This window comes from Zonotrichia leucophrys, chromosome 24 (assembly GCF_028769735.1).
Source record: "Zonotrichia leucophrys gambelii isolate GWCS_2022_RI chromosome 24, RI_Zleu_2.0, whole genome shotgun sequence".
NCBI lineage: Eukaryota > Metazoa > Chordata > Aves > Passeriformes > Passerellidae > Zonotrichia > Zonotrichia leucophrys.
Window position 1 is genome coordinate 6,186,802 of NC_088193.1, and position 20,970 is coordinate 6,207,771.

Consider the following 20,970-nt stretch of genomic DNA (forward strand, 5'->3'; position numbering starts at 1 on the left):
ACTGGTTTTTTTTCATTTTCACTTGTGGCTAAAACTACTTTCCAAGCCTTCAGTCAGCCCTACTAAAGGGCTGGACCCAATACCCCCTGTACTTGCCCAGCTTCCCCTGAACTTCAGCATTTAAAAATATTTACTGGCTAAAATGGGCAACAAAATGTATGTCTTAGTTAAGGATGGCAAAAAAGTCAGCAGGGATATCAAAGATTTGGGTTTACCAATGCATGTTTCTTTTTTTTTAAAAGCAGAAACACTTTTTAACTTAGCAGTGAAAAATCAGCTCAGTTAAAGAAAAGAAAGACTTTCTGGGTAGTCTCTTAATGCTTGACCTTTGCAGGAAAACATTACCCCAAATCCCAAAGGAAAAGAGAAAGATTCCATCAAAAATAAACTACTAAACAATATAAGACTTTAATAAAACATTGGAGGCAGATCTAAACGCTGTGGATTATCAAAGGTTATGCCAGAGGTCTTTGTTCAACTATTTTCTTCTACAGCAGCCACTCCAGGGCTTTTAATCCCCCAACTTTTTTTTTTCCTCTATTAAAAGAGGGAAATCAATAAAATAATTTAATGACACAAAGAGAGCACCACCCTAAAAACCAGGATAAATTCAGTGCTGAGAAATGCATGAGTGAGCACATTTAACGTGGAAAGGATTGGTGTGACAGAAGGGAGAGCGTCAAAAAGGTCAAAAAAGCATTCAGAGCTTCCAGGGCTTATGTGAACCAACCGCCTTTGGATGAGAAATTATCACCAACAAACTCTGGCACTTGGTTTTCAGGAACCAACAGGTCAAAACTCTAAGCATTCCCTCCAGGCTAAGACAAGATCAGGATGTAGAGGATTAAAAAGCTTATGAAAAATAAATCCAACAGCTTTGCCACGCAGAAAACTGGTTTGCTTGGAAGAACAGACGCAGGCATTGCTTGGTTCTGATTCTTGAATCACAGAACCTCCTGAGCTGAAAGTGGTCCACAAGGATCACAGAGTCCAACTCCTGGCTCTGCACAAGAGACCCCAGGAATCCCACCATGTGATGTTAAGGAAAAGAGCTCGGTGTTGTCACACCATTTTTAATGCCACAGTAGGTACTGCCCTGCAAATTTCAGTTCACTTTCATATTTGATAACTTCGGTTTAATTAAGTCCTTTTGGGACCCAGAGCAGCAAACTCAGTGATGCACTAACGTAAAACTCAGCTTCCCTTCTGCTCTCACACACAGATCCAAGCTGGCTCACTTTTAAATGCATTTTTAACCTCACTGACTGCACACAACATGCCCTGGAGCCCCATTCTCCATAATGACACTTGTAAAGAACAGAAAAGCTTGGATAAATCTCACTTTTAAAACTAGACAGAGCAGTGTATTGGTGACAATGTCAGCCATCCCTCAAACAAGCTGTGTGAGCACAGGAATATTGTGCTTCAGCTGTGTGACATTGTGCTTCAGACACTGTGTTCTGCCTGGCCTGAGCCCATGTCCTGGTTCACACCAGTGTGGAGACAGAGAAGCATGCCAAACCTCTGCCTTGGAGAGATGTCCCTTCAGTGGGCTGTGATAAGATCATCTCCACCCTCCTGGACTGAGGAACCCTCCTTGGTCATGGCGAGTTCCCAGCACACTTTGGATCCCATGTAGATTTTGTGAAACCCATTGGTTTTTCCCCCTTTGTACCACCCCACTTTTCCCCATAAAAACCCCAGCTTCTGCCCTGTTTGGGAGGCAGTTGTCATCCCTGACCTCCTTCAGAGGGTTGCTGGAATAAAGAAAGGAACTCTGTGGAACTGCTACACAGAGCTCCTGTCTCTTCATCCCTGTATTGGCCTGGGGACACCTTGCAAGGCAGAGGTGAAATGACTGCTGAGAGCTGAAATCACTGCTAAGAGGTGAAATCACTGCTAAGAGCTGAAATCACTGCTTAGAGCTGAAATCACTGCTAAGAGGTGAAATCACTGCTAAGAGGTGAAATCACTGCTAAGAGGTGCAATCCCTGCTAAGAGGTGAAATCACTGCTAAGAGCTGAAATCACTGCTAAGAGGTGAAATCACTGCTAAGAGGTGAAATCACTGCTCAGAGCTGAAATCCCTGCTGAGAGCTGAAATCCCTGCTAAGAGGTGAAATCCCTGCTAAGAGGTGCAATCCCTGCTAAGAGCTGAGCTGCCTGGCCCTTGCTGAGGTTACCCAGTGGCTGCAGGACTGCCTGAGACCCCTAGAAGCCGTCTCCTGCAGGATCTCTCCCTGGGAATGTTGCAGCCTCCAGGTTGAGCCGTCATACCCCTGACCAGCCACCACACCCACCAGCCCTGCTGCTCCTTGTGAAACCCACAGCTCGGCGGTGCATCCCCGCACGGGGCTGGGCGGGGCTGGGCCCGGTACCTTGCGGTATTTGACAAAGTAGGCGTTGATGGGCAGGCCCCCGGCGCGGCCCGGCCGCCACACCAGGCTGTACGAGTCGGGCTTGGGCGTCTGAGGGGGGCTCAGGATGATGGGAGCCTCGGGCGGCGCCGCGGCGTTCGACGCCTTCTCCATGGCGGCCCCGTCCACAGCAGATTTTGTCGGAGGCGAGCTTGAAAATGCCACTTCTGCACCAAAATCGCCGCCGCTCTCGTCGCTCTGGGCAAGCTCCAGAGGAGCTGTTTCTCCTGCTCCCGTGCCAGCTGCTGAAGGAACTGCAAAGGGAGGGTCTGGTTACATCCCCACCATGACGTGCGTTCGCCCCGCGCCGAGGGGACGCTAAATCATTTCAGAGTGACATTTCCAAACAAGCCCTGCTGCAAAACGCCAGGTCCAGAGGTGCCCACACAGGTCTGAGCCTGGTGCCAAGCTGCGGCCTGGGTGTTTTTTCAGGGCACAGCAGTGGGGTTCGGTTTGTTTTGTTTGGTTTGGTGGTTTTTTTCACAGTAGAAAAGAGAGAAAACCTGAAACTCAACGTCTACAGGCACAGTTTGACCGTATCTCCACTAAATTAAGTCATGGCAATGCATGTTAAAAGAAATAAATAAGTATATAGCTAAATTTGTGAGACAAACCGAGTAATTTGTATGTCGTTGTACAAGGAACTTTTCATGGCCTGCACTGGCATGCACACAAGAGGACATTCTCCTACCCCAGTTTCTGAGGTTTTAGCTGTAATTTAGAGAAGCTTTGAAAGCTGTACAACTCAACTACTTCATTTGAAAATTTATGCTGAGAATAAACTCAGTTTACAGGAAGATCTACATGCAATTTAATACCAACGCATTTCAAGAAATCCTTCTCCAGCCTCCTCCATCCTATTTACTTTTGCTGGTATGAAAAAGAAATCTATATAGTATCAGTACTCTAAAAGAGGCCACAAGACAAAAAAAAAAAAAAAGCCCTGTTTGGCTGATGCAGGGCTCGTCAGAATTCCAGGCAGGAAAATGGTGGCAGGTTGGACATGTGAGATTATCCAGGACAAGAAAACATCAGTACTTAAAGCAAGAAGGTTTGGGAAGCAGCACAGCTCCTCGAGGCTGCACACGGCAGCAGTGGGACAGCCAGATGTTCGGAGCCCTGTCCGTCCTTTCAGATTTGTGTAGGTTTATGTTACGTGCCGGGGTCTGGAAGGGGAAGGGAATGAAGGGAACTTGGTTTACAAAACAAACAAATTCCTTGGTAATGTAAAGCCTAGGCAGTGTTAGCCTGGCTGACTCAGATTCCTTCAAACCTCCATTAAAATACCAGCAGCAAGTGTGGCTGCTATTTTTGGCCACTTTTTAAAAAGCTGGGAAGGAAAGTTCTCTTTTCAAATTGAAGCCATGCTCTCGGCAAGCATTCCTTGTTTGTTTCTTCTCATTTATTTAGCAATGCCACAAAATTCAGAGACAGGAAGAAGGCAACAACGTGGGGAGGATGTCCCCAAAGCCCAGATGGTCCTAAAATGCCAGACACTCCCAGAACAATCCCTGAGTGAAAGGGTATCTCTGCTGTCAGTGGAGCAGCGGGAAGGGCGTGATATTGGAAACAAATGGGAGGAGGTGGAAGGCCCTCAGCGCTGTGGTGGACCCCGAGGACGTGGGTGGGCATGGTTTGGTGCCTGCTGGCACTGGGGAATGGACTCTTGGAGTGGAGGATGAGTTGTGGTTTCAGCTGGTGACAGCAGACCCACAGCCAGCGCTGTGTTTATTGCTGCAGGAGGGGAGTCGTCAACAACTGCTGGGTTTGTTGTATTTTTGCTTTGGAAAACAAGCCCCGGGTAACAATTCCCATTGAGTAATTCACATCAAAGCTCTTTCTGCAAAGTTTCTGGTATAATTACTACCCATATAACCCAGCACATCAGCCTTCTCTCTGCTGCTGTGTCATTATGCAACTTTTTTTGGCTGTTGCTCTCAGTGCCATCCCTTCCTCCTTAGCCATGGAGATTTTTCTTCCTCAGCTTCCCAATCTAACTGGAAACACCAGCAGCACTGAGCTGAGTCAGGCCAAAGGCTGCATGCACCCAAAATCCTGATCCCATCAGCAAGTGGAGAAGGACTGAATGACCCAAATTTGGGCATTAAAAGAATTGTATTCATAGAATCTTAGAATGATTTGGGTTGGAAGGGACCTTAAAGGCCATTGAGTTCCACCCCACTGCCATGGCCAGGAACACCTTCCACTATCTCAAGTTGCTCCAAGCCCTGTCCAACCTGGTCTTGGACACTCCCAGGGATGGGGCAGCCACAGCTGCTCTGTGGCCTCACCACCCTCATAGGGAGGAATTTCTTCCCAATATCCCATCCATCCCTGCCCTCTGGCAGTGTGAAACCATTCCCCCTTGTCCTGTCACTCCAGGTTTGTACAAAAACCCTCTCCAGCTCTCTTAGGCATGAGAAGGGGGTCCAGGATCTCCCCAGATCCTTCTCTTCTCCAGGATCAACCATCCCAACTCTCCCAGCCTGGCTCCAGCTCACACATTCCATAATGCCCAGCACTCTGTTGCTCGCTGTTGTTTCTCCCCTTCAGCTGCCTCATTTTGAAGTGGAAGAGCTCTCACTTTTCCAGCCTCTCCTCCTGCAGAAACCCTTCCCCACCTGCTGTGTTTCACAGCTCCTTTGCTTGTTCCCCTGCTCCCTCCTGCCCAGGGTACAGCCAGCAGCTCTGGGTTTTATCTCTGCTGTGCAAACAGGTCACATTCCCAGGCACTTCCTCCCTGCTCCTTTCACAGCCAGACGATCCTCCCTCTTTCCAAGCTCCCCAAACACCTCAGCACAGGCTGGGGAAGCCCTCTGAAAACCTGAACACAGCACATCACTGAGGTCACCACACCTGGCACGTGTTTCAAATCACATTAGAGCTTCTCTAAGGTTTCTGGAGGAGCAATTCAGCCTGTTTATCCCTGAAACACCCACCTGTGTATACTAAATGCTCCTTCTGTTTTTCTCTCCCTCTCCTGCTACTCAGACTGCCTGCAGTGTATTTTTCTCCTTCACTTCCATTAGATGAAGTTATTTTGGAGATTTAACCTTGTGTTCAGTAGCTCTGGGAAGCTCCTGCAACTGTCTAAAAAAGACCCAAAAAAGGGAGGGCCGTGGGTACACGATCCTGAGGCATCATTTTACATTTTGGTGGTTTCTCACTATGATGGCAGCTGAAGTTGTCCTGCCCACTGTTAGACCATGCAATGAATCACAGCCTGGAACAGATCCAGCAGAATTTAAAAAAAAAAGGATATATTTTTCAGCCAAATGGGCTCTCTTACTGTGTGCTGGGACAAGGCAAATTACAGGACCAGGTATTGAAGCTGAGAGGTGTTTAAGCTGATCCTTCTGCTGAAGCAATGGAATCCCAGCTGAAGTCATTCAGGTGCTTCGGAAGTGTTACCTGGCAGGAATTCTTCATTAAACAGCTGAGTGTCTGAGCATGTCTTTGGCAAGGCTGGGAGCTGCTCTAAACCCCTAACAGCTCCCAGAAAGTCCTCAGAGACTTTTATATCAAAACCAAATGCCTTAACCACCCTCTGCACCATAATCAGCAGCCAGTACAACGTATTAGAAACCGATAAAAGTTAATAAACAAAGCATTAAAATGGAACTCACTGCCATAAAATTCTGAGGCAAAGCACTGGGATTTTTCTCTTTAACACAGGCTGAATTCTGGGATGATATTTAGTTTCGTTTTTCCACTCAGCAAGGTCCAAAAATAACTGATTTATAAAACTACATGATGGGATCACTTTCTTGAGGTTTCTTCTTTCTTTTTTTCCCCTAAGTGAACATTTAAGCATCTTTTTATGTTATTTACAGGAGTTTTAAACTCTAACCAAAGAACTTTAAATACGGGGCCACATATTAAATCCCACTAACCTGAAATCTCCCTGGCATTCAGCTAAATTAACTGAGGCAAGGTGCTGAAAGAGCTGAGAAACTTAAGTAACTTCATGTAACTAAAAATCTGAATCTGGGTTCTTGTGAAGGGAACTTGGGAGAGTTCAAACCTGTTATTAATGTCACATAATATTCCAATGTGAGGAAAGGCTCTTTCCCATTTTGCCTTAGTGTAAGTACTGTCTTTTCCTAGTAGCAATTTCAAGAAATAAATAAAAAATACCACCTTTGCAGGAAATGCACTTGTAGAAAATTCTCAAAACCTGACAGAAGGCTGTATCTGTATGTAAACAATGAGACAAGAAATGTTGACTTAAAAATGCTATGGAATGGGACAGATATTGCTGAGAGAGAAATGGAAATAGAAACAAGTTTTAAAGGATGGCTTTGTAAAAAAGACTAGATACTTTGGAGAAACAGAGAAATAGAAATAGAGAAATGAACTATGAAAGATGTATTGTATTAGGACCTGTGAGGGGTAATTGTAGATGATTTGCTTTAAGGCATGAAAGGCTTTTCATCCCCTCAGCTGCCCCATCTCTGAGTCAGAAAATGGCTTAGTCTGACACACCCTCAGGTAGTTTTTTTCACACAGAAGATGCTAAGCCCATGCAATGCACACAGCATTCCTCCTTTACCTGAGGTGGGATGGAGGAATTGCTCCATGAAGACAACTAAAACATCTCTGCTTCCTTCCCCTGAGACTCCACCCCACCCGCCTGCCCCGCATTTCTTATCCTGAGGCATTTCTCACTCAAATCAGGGAGCCGAGAGGGAAGGCAGGGGCAGTAACTCACCGACAGTGAGGAAGGCAGGGGCAGTAACTGGCGACAGTGAGGAAGGCAGGGGCAGTAACTCACCGACAGTGAGGAAGGCAGGGGCAGTAACTCAGCGACAGTGAGGAAGGCAGGGGCAGTAACTCAGCGACAGTGAGGAAGGAAGGCAGGGGCAGTAACTGAGCGACAGTGAGGAAGGCAGGGGCAGTAACTCACTGACAGTGAGGAAGGCAGGGGCAGTAACTCACCGACAGTGAGGAAGGAAGGCAGGGGCAGTAACTGAGCGACAGTGAGGAAGGAAGGCAGGGGCAGTAACTCAGCGACAGTGAGGAAGGAAGGCAGGGGCAGTAACTCAGCGACAGTGAGGAAGGCAGGGGCAGTAACTCACCGACAGTGAGGAAGGAAGGCAGGGGCAGTAACTCACTGACAGTGAGGAAGGCAGGGGCAGTAACTCACCGACAGTGAGGAAGGCAGTGGCCAGGGCAGAGCCGTGCTCGTTGCTGGCCTCGCAGCGGAGCCGCCCGGCGCGCTCAGCGCTGACGTTCCGCAGGCGCAGGGAGCCCCAGCCCGCCCGGGGCACCGAGGGGCACCGGGGCTCAGGCCCTGCTGGGGGAGGGCTCTGTGCTCCAGCGGGGAGCCCCTGGCTGATCTCGAGGCCTCTGCTGTCGTACCAGCGGATCACAGGAGCGGGCAGGCCCGTGGCGTTGCAGGACAGGGTCACATCCCCACCGGCCACCACGGTGGTGTTGGCTGGGGAGGAGATGATGATGGGGACGGAGTCTTTGTCTGGGGGAAACACAACCAAAGGATGAATTCAACTAAGGGATATGACACTTAATGCCAGAACAAGTCAATACAATTTAAAACATCACATTTTAACAAATAATCCTTCTCTACAAAGCACCTCTAGACTTCCCATCCAGACTGAAGAGATCAGCACAGACTCCACCTCAGAGAAGGCTGATAAAAACCTACACTCAAACTGCGCTTTAAATTCTCCAAATGACAAGGACTTGACTGTCAGTGAGGAACACAGCGCAGGCAAGACTGGCTTAGTCCACTCCACACACACAGAGACCACGAAATCTCTGCTCAGCCAGGCTCTGCACAGCTCACACCAACCATAACTGGTCAAAGCTTCAGCTATGCATGACAGGGAGAGAATGGCGACAGCAACAGCCTTGCCAGCATCCTTGTGCCAGCAGAAATCAACTTCTCTGGGTATTAGAAGGTATCTTAGAGAGAAAAGAGATCAAAAAGACTGCTGGAACCTGATCCTGCCAATCTGATAGAGGGGAAGTGTGCATTAACCCCAAACCTGATGATTGTTGTGTAAACTTGATTATGGAACAGGCTTAACTACTCAGCAGCCAATACTACTAAGAGTACCAGCTCACCCAGCACAACAGGATCCTGATTCCATTTAAGAATAAATCCCATCAAGTCCAATCATAAGCTGATTTGATTGCATCTGATAATCCAGGTTTTAAGTATCAAGTAGCCACACTACCCCAGAAATCCCTGCATCTCTTAAAGTCCAGCTGAAAGCACCTTCTTTGTAAGATTAGTGATCAGAAACAAATTAATACATAATCTAGGGGAAAAAAAATACCACAACAGAATAAAGGTTAAAGTATAAATGCTTAATGTGAGCTCTCGAGGGCTGCAAGTGCTCCTACCTGGCTGGACCCGGAGCCTCCCCGTGGACTGCACAAACCCAATCCCATTGTTTCCCACACACTGGTACACGCCAGAGTCCGCCAGGGTGACCCCGCAGATGCTCAGGTGGTTTCCTGTGAGGAGGTGCCGCGGGGAGGGCCCGAGAGGAGCCGCGTTGTGCAGCCAGGTGAGGGTGGGAGCGGGGCTGCCCCCGGCCTCGCACCACAAATGGACGCTCGCCCCCGCGGCCACGGTCTGGTCCTGCAGCCCCCTGGAGAGCGAGGCAGGCTCTGCAAAGGGAAACGATTCCGCATAAATGACTTAAGCTAAATCCTGAAAAAACTGCTGTAAAACATTACACAGGCTTATCACATCCAAAGGCTGAGCAAGTACCACAGGCTGCACAGCCCGAAGCTGGTTTTCCCACACATGGGCTTATTTGAATGGGTTCTCCCTTTTATTTCAACAGCCACATGTTTGCAGTAATCTTGTAAATAAAAGACTTCTATTTTCAAAACAATTAATTAGTGACATCCCCCAAGAAGAGGTGTGTTGTGCATCAACACCCTGTTTTCTGAGTAACTCAAACACACACATTTTAAAACCCAAACAAAATCTGTCACAAATGCAGAAAAATTCAAATACTAGGAAAATCTGCTACAATGGAAAGGGGAGGTGAGGAATAACTAGCAGCCAAACAAAAGAGGCCAAATTTATGATTATGTTTCTTTTGCTTTTGTTGATGTTTTCATCCAAACATATCACCTTCCCTCACCAGTTTTTGTTCACATAGAACCTCAAAAGAAGCAAATCTGGTCCCTGGCACATTACTGACACCGGCACTCTGTAGGAAAATAAATGGATCAGTTCTTCCCCTGGAGTTTGTTATCCTTCACTATTTCATTATTTCAGACTGCAAATGGCTTGAAGAGATAAATAATTACGGGTTTTAACTTGGGAGAAATGATGGGACACAGTCATTATAAAGAGATCTGTATTCTTTATTTTAATATGCTTAAGGTTGAGCAAGAATGCAAGGCTGTTTGGAAGCAGATGCCAAAACTAGCAGGTATACGAAGGGTATATTTGTTGCCTGGATGTGAAAATATCTTTAATTCTTACCAAGTACAGTAAGCGAATAGTTAACATATTTCACTGCTCCAGAGTCACTTCCCAGCAGGCAGGAGTAATTCCCAGCATCAGATGGCTCCAGCCTGTCGGTGACCAGGTGGGAGTGCAGCAGCCTCCACCTGCCCGTCCTCAGCGCGTCCCGGCCGTCCTTCACCCAGCGCGTGGGGGCTGGAGCTGCCCCGCTGACCACACACTCCAGGGTCAGGGCGCTGTGCTGGGGCACTGCCAGGCTCTGGGCAGCCAGCGGGTGAAGGATGTGGGAGCCACCTGAAGAAGGGCCTGCAGGAAAGGAGATGAATCGTGGAATAGAATCACAGAATGGTTTGGGCTTCTGGGCACCTTCCTCTAGACTGGGTTGTTCCAAGCCCTGTCCATCCTGGCCTTGAACACTTCCAGGGATGGGACAGCCACAGCTTCTCTTGGCAGAGAGACTCAGAGTCTCACCACCCTCACAGGGACCCAGTATCTAATCTAAACCTACTCTCCATCAGTGCCATTCCCCCCTGTCCTGTCACTCCAGGCCCTCTCCCTCCATTTTTCTTGTAGGCTCCCTTCAGTACTGGAAGATCACAATTAGGTCACCCCTAAACCTTCTATTTTACAGGCTGAACTATCCCAATTCTCTTAGCTTTTCCTTGCAGGGGAACCAACCAAGCTTTTAAACCACATCCTCCCATCCCATTCTCTGTCTTCCTCCATGTCTTTCAAACACTGCACTTGGGACTGAGCAAGATGTTGTAACACTTCCAGAAGTCCTGCTCCAAAAGAGATTTGGGGACAGAAGTATTAGCAGTATTCCCTTTCCAAAGGTGACTGCCTGGGATTTGAAAAGCCATGCTGCTCCTCCACAGTGAGGGGAAATAAGAACTGAATGTGCAAAGAATGCAGGAGAAATCTTGCATACCATGGTGTTGGAGGCACTGATAGGCCCTTGCTAAAAGGGATGTTATTTATTCTGTTTGAGCTGTATTAATTCTGGAAAGTTGAACTCAATACTCACGTGTGACTGTGAGCTTCCGTGCAGTGAGTTCTACTCTGAGGTCGTGAGTAACTGGGTTGTATGCTGCACACCTGTAGGACCCTTTGTCTTCTAAAGATACATTCAAAATTTGCAGGTTTCCAGATGGAAGAATTAGGTAGTTGTCTGAACAAGAGGGGAAGGTGAAAAGAGGATTAAATTTAATTTAGTTTCAAAAGATGTCTTTCTTTTTTGTAATTTTTAAAATTAATTTGTCAGCTATAGCTATTTATTCTAAATACAGAATCAAAAAGAAATCCCCATGCAAAGGAGACTCATTTCCAAGGGTAGGTTTAGATAAAGTAATTTGAACAGGAAGTTCTGCAACTTTCCAGAGGAGTGTTTTTCCTTTAGGTTCCAATAAAAAACTCCAGGCAAGCTTTTGTTGGGTACTTATATTGCACAAAACACCTCACCTGTTGATTGTTCCAGCCACTTCCCCCGCACTTGGAAGCGAACCTGTGCTTTGGGGTGACTTTCTGGCACCTGGCACCTGATGAGAGCTGTGCCTCCTTCCTCTGCTTCAACAACAGCCGTCCCCAAGGCATCAAAGTCACCTAAACCTGGAGAGAGTTGGAACAGGGTAAGAGCAGCCACGGCCTGGGAGAGGGGAAGGGCAGCAGCTCAGTGTTTGTGTTCACAATACAGTTGGTTTCATGCTGATTATCTTTTCTGCTGTAGCTTTAGGACATTCACATCAACAGGCCTGGTCTATCCTGCAGCCCATAACACCATAAACCCTCCTTATCCACTTCCTTACTACAAAAATCTTTTACCTGGGAAGAGTGAGGAGAAAAAATAATGTCTATATCCCCCTCAACTGCTCCCAGAAAAGCCAGCAGAGACACTGGAAAGGCTGCAGGACTCCTCACACACTCTGCGGGCACTACAGAAGACAATTCACACTGACAGCAGGAAACCCATCCATAAAAACATGGAATTGTCTTTCTGGGATGATAATGAGGCAGGCAGAGAGCTCCCAGCACCCTCCTGTGTGCTGCCAAACCTCCAAGGCAGGAGGGAAGTGTGAAAGCTGCTCTTCTACTCCCTCCATGTTCAAACTTCTTTGAGGCTGTGAAGTTTTCTTATGTTGGCCACCCTTGGAGCTCTCTTGAGAGGGACTGGCCATGGGTCAGTACTTTACCAAAACACTTATAAGAGATTTTCCTCCCAAGGGGATTTTGGACATGCTCCATAGATGAGGTACCCTTCCAGGGAAATCACTCAAACCCTGCTTGACAAAGACCTGATTCAGACAGCCCACAGATCCCAGGCACACAAACCACACTCGTGCAGGAATATTGTACTCCCATTCTCAGCACTGCACTGTCCTTTCCCTGTGGAAGACATTGTCCTTCCTCTTCCAAATCCCTGGAGGTCACACAATTTACAGATCAAGCATCAAGGCAAAGGCTGATCAGAAGAACCAGTGCAACTGAGAGAAGGGAAGCTGTCCCTAAGAGGTGAGAAGACTGTCCCCACCTGAAGAACATCAATATTGGTTTGATCAAATCAAATGAAAATGAAAATCTGCAGCTCCCACTTATTTCCCAGGCAACAATTCCCACAGATTTCTCCTCAACTCTTACACTTCTACAATGGTGTGGGAGCTCAGCTGCTCCTTCAACATCCTTTGTGAAGGGAAGCATTTGGGAATCTTGTATTTTCAGGCCAATTCATGGAAATGAATTATTATTTCATTGAATAACATTTGTGTTTGCTGAAGGAGACCCTTGAGATCCTTCAACTCAAAGTGAGGCTGACACCAACACTAAATCCATCAGGTATGGTTTGGTGTAGCTGAGGCTTTAAAAGCCTCCAAGGATGGGGATCCACAAGCTTTCTGGGGAATCTGCTCCAGGGCTGCATCTCCTGACAAGTCTCAGACGACGTAATTTAAAAACAAGGCAAGAAGCGTACAATCCATCATATTGTCCCAGAACATTTTGATCTAAAAGTCAAAGGACAAGCCATAAAGCCAGCTGAGGACTGGCAGGGAGCAAAGAACAGGAATGCAGATGAACTTACTGGCCATGGACACGGAGGCCGGCCGGCTCAGCACGGCGCCCACGCCGCTGCTCGCCACGCACTGGTAGCGCCCACACCTTGCTGGGCTCAGGGACACGATTGTCAAAGATCCTGCCTGCATCTCCACCTCTCCCACCCTGCTCTTCAGAGGCTCCCCATTGAACAGCCAGGAAATGTGAGCTGAGGAGGGCTCGGCAGAGCAGCGGAGCTGGACGGGCTCACCAGGCTTCTGGACAGTAGATGAGGGCTCAGAAATAAAACGGGGAGTTAGATCTAAAAGGAAAAACATACATATATTGAGTTAGAGACCAGAATTTTGCATGGACACAGGTGATCAGGTTAACAATGTGTTGAATGGAAGGAAAGACTCACCATATAAAGGGACTCTAAACTCTGAGTGATACTCAAGCAAGTGTTGCCTTTTCCTTGGCAAGAGGAACTCAGGAGAGATTCCTGCTCGCTCTCACATGCTGGGAAAACTTCAAGATTCAAACCCCACAAAGGGGGTAACAACAATTAAATGGAGGTAGGTGCAGTAAGGGGGAGGTACATCCCCAAGTGAGCACAAGGCACTGGCGACATGCTTGCCAGGGCCAGCAAAAATTGCAATCCCAGTGGATTTATCCAGAGGAAAACAGCAGCCATCACCTGAAGAGATGGAGCACAGGAACACGCAGCTGTAGCTGATCTGTCCCATATGAAGCAGGCCCGGACGTGACTTGTAAAATGCTAGAAATGGCAGGAGCCTGCCAGGTATTTACACAGAACCGTCTCCGAGTCTGCAGAACTAATTAAAAATAGCCGGATAAAAAAAAGCTGGACGAACAGCAAAGGCTCTTGCTAATTCCAAATACATGGACTTCATCAGGACAAGGATGATGAATTGGGCATCCATTATCTTTACTGAGTAAAGATGAACAGAAACAGGAAGAGCTGCTAATAAATAAAAGGTTCAATTCCACAGAACTTGGTTATGAGAATCCATTTATTTGCCAAAAGAAAATTCCTGCTTGTTGGAAGAGATTTTTTCCTATCCTGGCCAATGAAACATTGGGAAGTATTTCCATTTGTTTTCTATTGAATTCTCCACTAAAGATTTTGCATGAAGGAAGCAAGAGAAAAGGCAATTAACACCAGTAATATTTAATTGGTTAGCAATATAAATTAGGAGAAAAAACTAAATTAAAAATAGACACATTGGCAGGGAAAAACAACTTCTATTTTGTAAAGGATCTTAAGGAATTCCAGATAGTACGGGTCAAGATGATATTAAATGACATCCAAGTCAGAGACAGTTTTCTTATAGGTGGGGCCCTGGGTTCATGCTTTTCTTCTCAAGTCAGTCCATCCCAGCTCTGGTTATGAGTTTCAGATGAGAGACTGCACATTTTTAACTGAACCATAAACTATCTGCATAAACATAAAATAAAACTGGAAATTAAAGTGTGGCTTCACTTAACAAAAAAAGATGAAATCCATAAAAATGGTATCCAAGCATTTCGCAGGACTCCAGATGTCCATTTTTAGCTTTTAATTAGAAAACTGTTTTTCCTATTAGTTCAGTTTGAATTTCCAGGGATAAGAGGGAAGCACTGACCTTTCAGTTTGCTTGCCACCAATTATTATGAAATCATACTGCTACTTTCATCTTCGCCCCTGCCCTCACTTCTGACACCAACGCTGCACTTCGCGTAAAAGGCAAAATTGGTAGCAGTGACCCTGCAGCTGGAATTTATCTCCTATGACTGCTTGAAAAATAAAATTTATCCCATTTGCTCATAACGATTGGCTATGAAGTGCTAAAAGTAGTAAAAGCTTCTTTTTTGTGTGGTTACGTTAAGACAAGCTGACTACACAGAGCAGATGTGTCAATTAAAACCATGCCTCTTCTTTTTTTTAACACCAGAGCTGTTCCAAGTGCAGCCACGCATCAGCTTTCGGATTTCAAAGGGCTGATTCCCCTCTCCCCCTGAAAACCCAAACCCCTCCCAGCCCCTGGGAACACAAGATGCACTGCGTGCAGCAGAACCGGCGTCCAGCTGAATCCATGGAGATCCCAAGGAACAAACCCACGTATCCCAGAGTTTTCCATGTTCTGGTGCTTGTCCTGAGCCAAGTTTTCACAAGCAAAGTCATATTGAGTGTAAGGCTGTGTTTCAGTGCTCTATGCTTCCTTATTGACAATATCCAGTAAAGTTGGCCACTTTGAAATGCGCTGCCAAGCGTTGTTTGTTCCAAAGTTTGAGCCCAACCCCAAAAACTCCAAGTCTCCAGCTTGGTGAGGCCTTACCTGTGCTGGTGACAGTGACAAGGCTGGTGGCAGCGATGAGGAGCAGTGCCTGGAAGCGCCCAGGGGCTGGATGCATAGCGCCAGATTATCCAAATTGAAAGCCCAAAGCTCCAGACTAAGACGAGGCACGGAAACAACTACAAAACAAACAGGCACATGTCTACTGTGAGCTTCAGGAGTTTGTCTTTTAACTCTCTTACAACAAAGTGTTGGGGGTTTAAAGGAAAAAAAAAAAAAAAAGCACAACCAGGAAACAGCTAATATTCTTTGCAATATAGAAACCATCTGTAAAAGTGAGTTAGAGCTGAACTTCACTGTGGTTCCAAGTACTATTCTTAATGTAAGAGTTTTTCCACAGCTGGGGCATGAGGCGTCCGCATTGAACCGCTGTGCCTTGATAAATTAGACTCTGTTCCACCCAGAGGAGCTGGAGTCCAAAGTAAACAGCTTATCTATTGGAGATAATATTGTTTGCAAACAATAATCATTTGACCATCTATCATCAGGCCGCACTTGTTTTACAAGTTTCTATGAATCTACTGCCGCGATGCCGCTACCGCTCTCAATTGCTCTAAACCTGCTCACTGGAACCTGTCATCTGCTGGCTGCTTCTGCTGGGCTTTACAGGCAAACCACAGCAAGGAAAAAACACCAACATTAGTCTCATTCTCATTTATATTCCCAAAAAAATGGTGCTTCCTCCTATATCCTTTTGTGGCATGCATTATATCCACTTTTATCTCCATAGCTGCTTCTAGAGAGAGCAGTTCTTTCCTTGGCCATATCACACTCGACCATTCAGCTGTGTGAGATCTCACTTTCATCATCAAAAATAAAAAATACATCATGAAACCAGCAAAACACAAACTAAGTATGATCCCAGAGGTCGTTTCCAACCTAAATCACTCTACAATAAATTGTTAAACCAGCAAGATACAAACTAAATCATGGAACCAGCAACAGAACTTGCCGGAGGTGAGTCTCAGGAACGGTGTTTCTGACACTCTGAGTCTCAATCAAACACTGGTTTCTCCAAGAAAACAATAAATCCACAGCTGTCATTCATGCAAATGTCCAACTGGCCTTGTGTAATGCCATGATGGATAAGATCTGAGCTCATTTAGCACAGTTACTTCATTTATCAGCCTGGCCATACAATTCCACTGCTGATAACACTCAACGTAGACTTTAAACATCTCATCTATCAGCTGTGTATATAAACATGTATCCAACACACACACAATAACTGGGAATTTTGCTGTCTTACTCAGCACAGAAACAAGTGCAGCAATACACATGCTTGGTAGGAATAGGTCCCAGTTTATTGAGTGTTCATAGAGCCAGTTGCTTTCCAAGCTGGATCCAGATATCAACAGCAAAATTATTCCTGTGGTTTATTTTAAAATAACCATATTTTATCATCACAGCATCACTGTAAAGTATATATGCAAATGAAGCATCGGGAAAAGCCTCCAATCATAATTAAATAATCACTCTGGATTTTATGGAGCTGTTTGCCCACAAACTGCACTCTGGGTTACACTGACAGCTTGAGAGGGCAGCAAGAAACGCTGTCGAGTTCTGCTCCCGTTTCTGGGCAGTTTTATCTGATCCGCCAAATTTCTTTCAGCTGTTGGGAAGACCCAGCGATCCCGTGGCCCAGGCTGGTTCCCCAGGCGAGCCGGGGCTGCTCTGGGAAGCCACAGATGGCAGAAGAGCCCAGCTGTGCCGAAGGGGTTGGTTTATTTGAATTCTCCCTCGGTTCAAGGGCAGGAGCGCCGCTCCACCAGCGCAGGCAGAGGACAAAGTAAACACCCAGAGAACTTGTTAACATCAAACACTTTGCTGAAGAGGGCTGGGGGCAATGTTGCTTTTTGCCAAATCTTCCCTCCACTATTTATTTATCAAAAGCAATGAAACGTATATTCTGGGTCAACTTTAACCCCAGCACATGGAGCTACTGGGTTATTTTGCAGCTGTCTTTTTAAACAAGGCCAGCTCATTATCTTTAACTAAACTTTATCTTTGGAGATCTACTTTATCCAGGCTCTGATTTCCCTCTGTTTATCTTTCTCCTTACATGTTCCTCGCTGCCAGTGTCAACAGCTACTCCTCTTTTGACCTACCAGTTTGGCTTTTGCAGGCTTGTGGAGTGGTAAGATCAACTGCAAAGCACTGAGTACACAGAGCGAGCCACAAAGACCAAAGTTCTCTGACTGGGGGAAATAAAGGAAAAATATTGTCTTTAACTGGAGTAGGATTGTTCAGCAACAACACTTGGGCATCTGAATGAAGCTTCTCAACTTCTGTGTCTGAAGGGATGGCAGAAACATCTTGCTCACTGCTAGATCTGGGAACACAGGGGAAGAGACCCAGCAACACAACAAAACCCAAAAATGCTTCTTTCTTTTTCTTCTGCAGATGGTGACACTACAGAAGCCCCTTATTAAATACAGAGAAGAGGGCAAGACCACAGCTTGTAGCTTCTGGTCTTTAGAAATCCCATGGAGAAACTCTGCCTCTAATATTGTATTAAAAAAGCCCTAGGGATGGAAAAACATGACTCTTCCCCTTTGCCATCTCTTCAATAACCCTGAGGGGTTATTTTGACAGCTAATTTGGGACATTTTGACAGCAAATACCAGTCACTGGGGTCCTTTTGGGATCTGAAAGAGGAGCATCTTTGTTAGGTGTGACTCCATTTTAGTGTCCTAGACTACACGATGAGCTCTGCTTAGAACAACTCTTCACTGTTCCTAGATTGGAAGGATGTACCTCCATCACTTGTGGATCAAATAGCCAGAATTATTTTGAAGTAAGAGATGCCACTGCCTGAGCATGTTAAACTAAAAGAGGAGTTATTAATATAAATAATATTCAAGGTTGAATAGAGACAGACATGGTTTTCATGGATCAGGAAAATGTACATTTCACTTTCACTCGCCATTTCTCCAGCCCAGTAGAAAGACACAGCATGGCAAAGGCCACATTTCTCCTACTTCCACCCAGACCTCTTCACCTAAAGTCATCCTGCAGTTATCTTCATGCAGCACTTGACCTCCTTGTCAGCTCTGAAGTATGTTATTGCTCATGGATCAAGGGAAACAAGGAAGATAACAGACCTGTGTCAGGGGGAGGTCATCCCGACCATTCCAATGGATGCCTGCCCCAGGAAGCATGCTGCACACACAGGGGCACCCAGAAACCTGTGCCTGCTACTTCTGCACATAATCAGTAAGATGAAGCATTTCTGCACATGACACAACTCTAGCTGTGTGCCTCGTTTGTCACAGAGGACAAGTCCTTTTATGAAAGGAACCCCTCAGCACAGAGCTGTGGGCACAGGAGTCCAGCAGCTCCCAGTTTCAGCCCCACAATCTCTGGAATGCTGTGCACAGGTAGAAAAATAAACCATCACCTCTAACTGCAAACAGAGGGGAGGGCACAGTTCAACAGTGGCTTCCCAGCACGGGAGCAGGGCTGTCCCCAACACCAGAATGGCACATCAGCCTGGCACACAGCTGGCACGGCCTGGAGACCTCACCAGGATGGATATGGGTCACCCTGGACCAGAGAGCAGCCTGTGGGCTCACTGAAGCACCCAACTGAGCCAGGATGGGGAGGCACAGGCACCAGAGCAGCCAGGATTTCTGCAGCCCTGGCAGTGAGCCTCCTGTCCCTTCCCAAAGCTTCACGTTTGTCACTGCTTCTCCAGAAACCAGTGGTCCTCAATGTACAGCTCACAGGCCTGGTCTGGCACTGTAACTTAACCCTCATCTCCAGATTAACTCACTCCTACCCAAGTTTGCCCCCAAATAAGGCTTCACACTCTAGAAGATGACAAAATGCTGTTTGCCATGCATTCCCATGGTGCCAAGCTCCTGTGTCCTTCCAAACACAGCTGAGATCCTGCCCCACTTATTTACTGGACCGTGAACTTCTCCTCTCCACCCTTGCAGCTGAGGGCAGAGTCACTATGAAAAGAGCATTATCTCATCTCCATTTTGGTTTAGCTCCCTGAATCATCTTCCTGCCATCTCAGACCAGCTGGCAGGACACCACCAGGACCTCCCTTCCCAAGAGCCACCACCCCACCCCGATGTGCTGATGCACTCCTGCTCCATCACTCCCCGCTCCAACACTCTCCCAACCTTCAGCGAGCTGTTCCACGAGGAGCAGCTAAATGAGGAAGGGTTTCTGCACTACCCAAACGTTCCAGGTCCTATAAATGTTGGGTAGAGCAGAAGGAGGAGGAGGAGGAAGGAAACAGCATGCTTGGGAACAGAGGGAGTTATTCAGGTTGCCCACTCCGCCTCCAGGAGCTCACAGCCTTTGCTAAGAAGCCCAAGGAAAAAGTGACTGAGCCTCGGGGACGGCTCTGCCCACCAGCTGCACTGTGACAGCCCTCTGCAGTGTACCAGCTTTGGATACACACATTTCCCCTTTTTCCTAAACAGCATCAACTCAAAATTGATTTATCCCACCTCACTTTTTAGTGCCATATGTGATTTAACACCCAAAGCTCAGCAAATTGGGTTTTTCCCCACCTAGGTAATTTATTAGAATTACCAAGAAAAATTTCATTTTAACTTGTTATCTGTACAACAAACCCCACGAAATTTCAAACCACCTAAATTTAGAGCAAATGAATCCCCTTGAATTAAGTAAAATACTCTGGCTTCAGCGTGAGCAAGCTGAGTTAGATCATTAAATCTCACACCAAGACACCTTAAAAAAAAAAAAAGAAAAAAAAAAGAAAAAAAGGAGGTATTGAAGCCTGTGGCATTCCAAGAGAAAGCAATCAGACATTCCTGCCGCTCGGCTCCTCAGTGATCTCCAGAGCCTTTGATCACTGACTGTCTTCATGCTGTCCTCCTGGGGTCTGGCAAAATGAGTGTAACAGCTGGCACATAGACTTCATTAGCTTTCGGGGCTGGGAGGAGCGGGCTCCGGCCCCGCAGCCCCCGGCAGCCCCCGGCAGCCTGCCCGCGGCTGCGGAGGGGAACCTGCGCGGGTTATTCCGGGCACTGCGGGGCCGGGACAGCCCGGGGGGCGCAAAGGTGACAGGGCTGGGACAGCCCGGTGGTGCCACAAAGGTGACAGGGCTGGGACAGCCCGGTGGTGCCACAAAGGTGACGGGGCTGGGAGAGCCCGGTGGTGCCACAAAGGTGACGGGGCTGGGACAGCCCGGTGGTGGCACAAAGGTGACGGGGCTGGGAGAGCCCGGGGGGCTGCAAAGGTGACAGGGCTGGGACAGCCTGGTGGTGCTGCAGAGGTGATGGGGCTGGGACAGCCTGGTGGTGCCACAAAGGTGACAGGGCTGGGAGAGCCCGGGGGGCTGCACAGGTGACAGGGCCGGGACAGCCCGGGGGGCGCAAAGGTGACAGGGCTGGGACAGCCCGGTGGTGACACAAAGGTGATGGGGCTGGGACAGCCAGGGGGGCTGCACAGGTGACGGGGCTGGGAGAGCCCGGTGGTGCCACAAAGGTGACAGGGCTGGGACAGCCCGGTGGTGCCACAAAGGTGACAGGGCTGGGAGAGCCCGGTGGTGCTGCAGAGGTGACGGGGCTGGGACAGCCCGGTGGTGCCACAAAGGTGATGGGGCTGGGACCGCCCGGTGCTGCTGCAGAGGTGACAGCGGCGCAGTCCAGGGATGGAACAGCCCGGCGTGGCTGGGACAGCCCAGCGGTACCGCACAAGCGACAGGGCTGGGATGGCCCGGTGGTGCTGCACAGGTG

The 20,970-nt window shown here is 47.4% G+C and overlaps 1 protein-coding gene across 1 annotated transcript in view; it reads right to left on the bottom strand.

Moving 5' to 3' along the window:
• CDON (cell adhesion associated, oncogene regulated) overlaps nucleotides 1-20,970 on the bottom strand; it is a 60,409-nt gene that overhangs the window by 24,634 nt on the left and 14,805 nt on the right. Inside the window, exons 2-9 of the mRNA XM_064731879.1 lie at nucleotides 15,233-15,369; nucleotides 12,943-13,215; nucleotides 11,331-11,477; nucleotides 10,897-11,040; nucleotides 9,888-10,175; nucleotides 8,786-9,055; nucleotides 7,563-7,892; nucleotides 2,378-2,670 (exon numbers count right to left, since the gene is read on the bottom strand). Coding sequence (XP_064587949.1) covers nucleotides 2,378-2,670; nucleotides 7,563-7,892; nucleotides 8,786-9,055; nucleotides 9,888-10,175; nucleotides 10,897-11,040; nucleotides 11,331-11,477; nucleotides 12,943-13,215; nucleotides 15,233-15,308 — 1,821 coding nt within the window. The 5' untranslated portion in view covers nucleotides 15,309-15,369. The remainder of the gene's footprint in view (nucleotides 1-2,377; nucleotides 2,671-7,562; nucleotides 7,893-8,785; nucleotides 9,056-9,887; nucleotides 10,176-10,896; nucleotides 11,041-11,330; nucleotides 11,478-12,942; nucleotides 13,216-15,232; nucleotides 15,370-20,970) is intronic.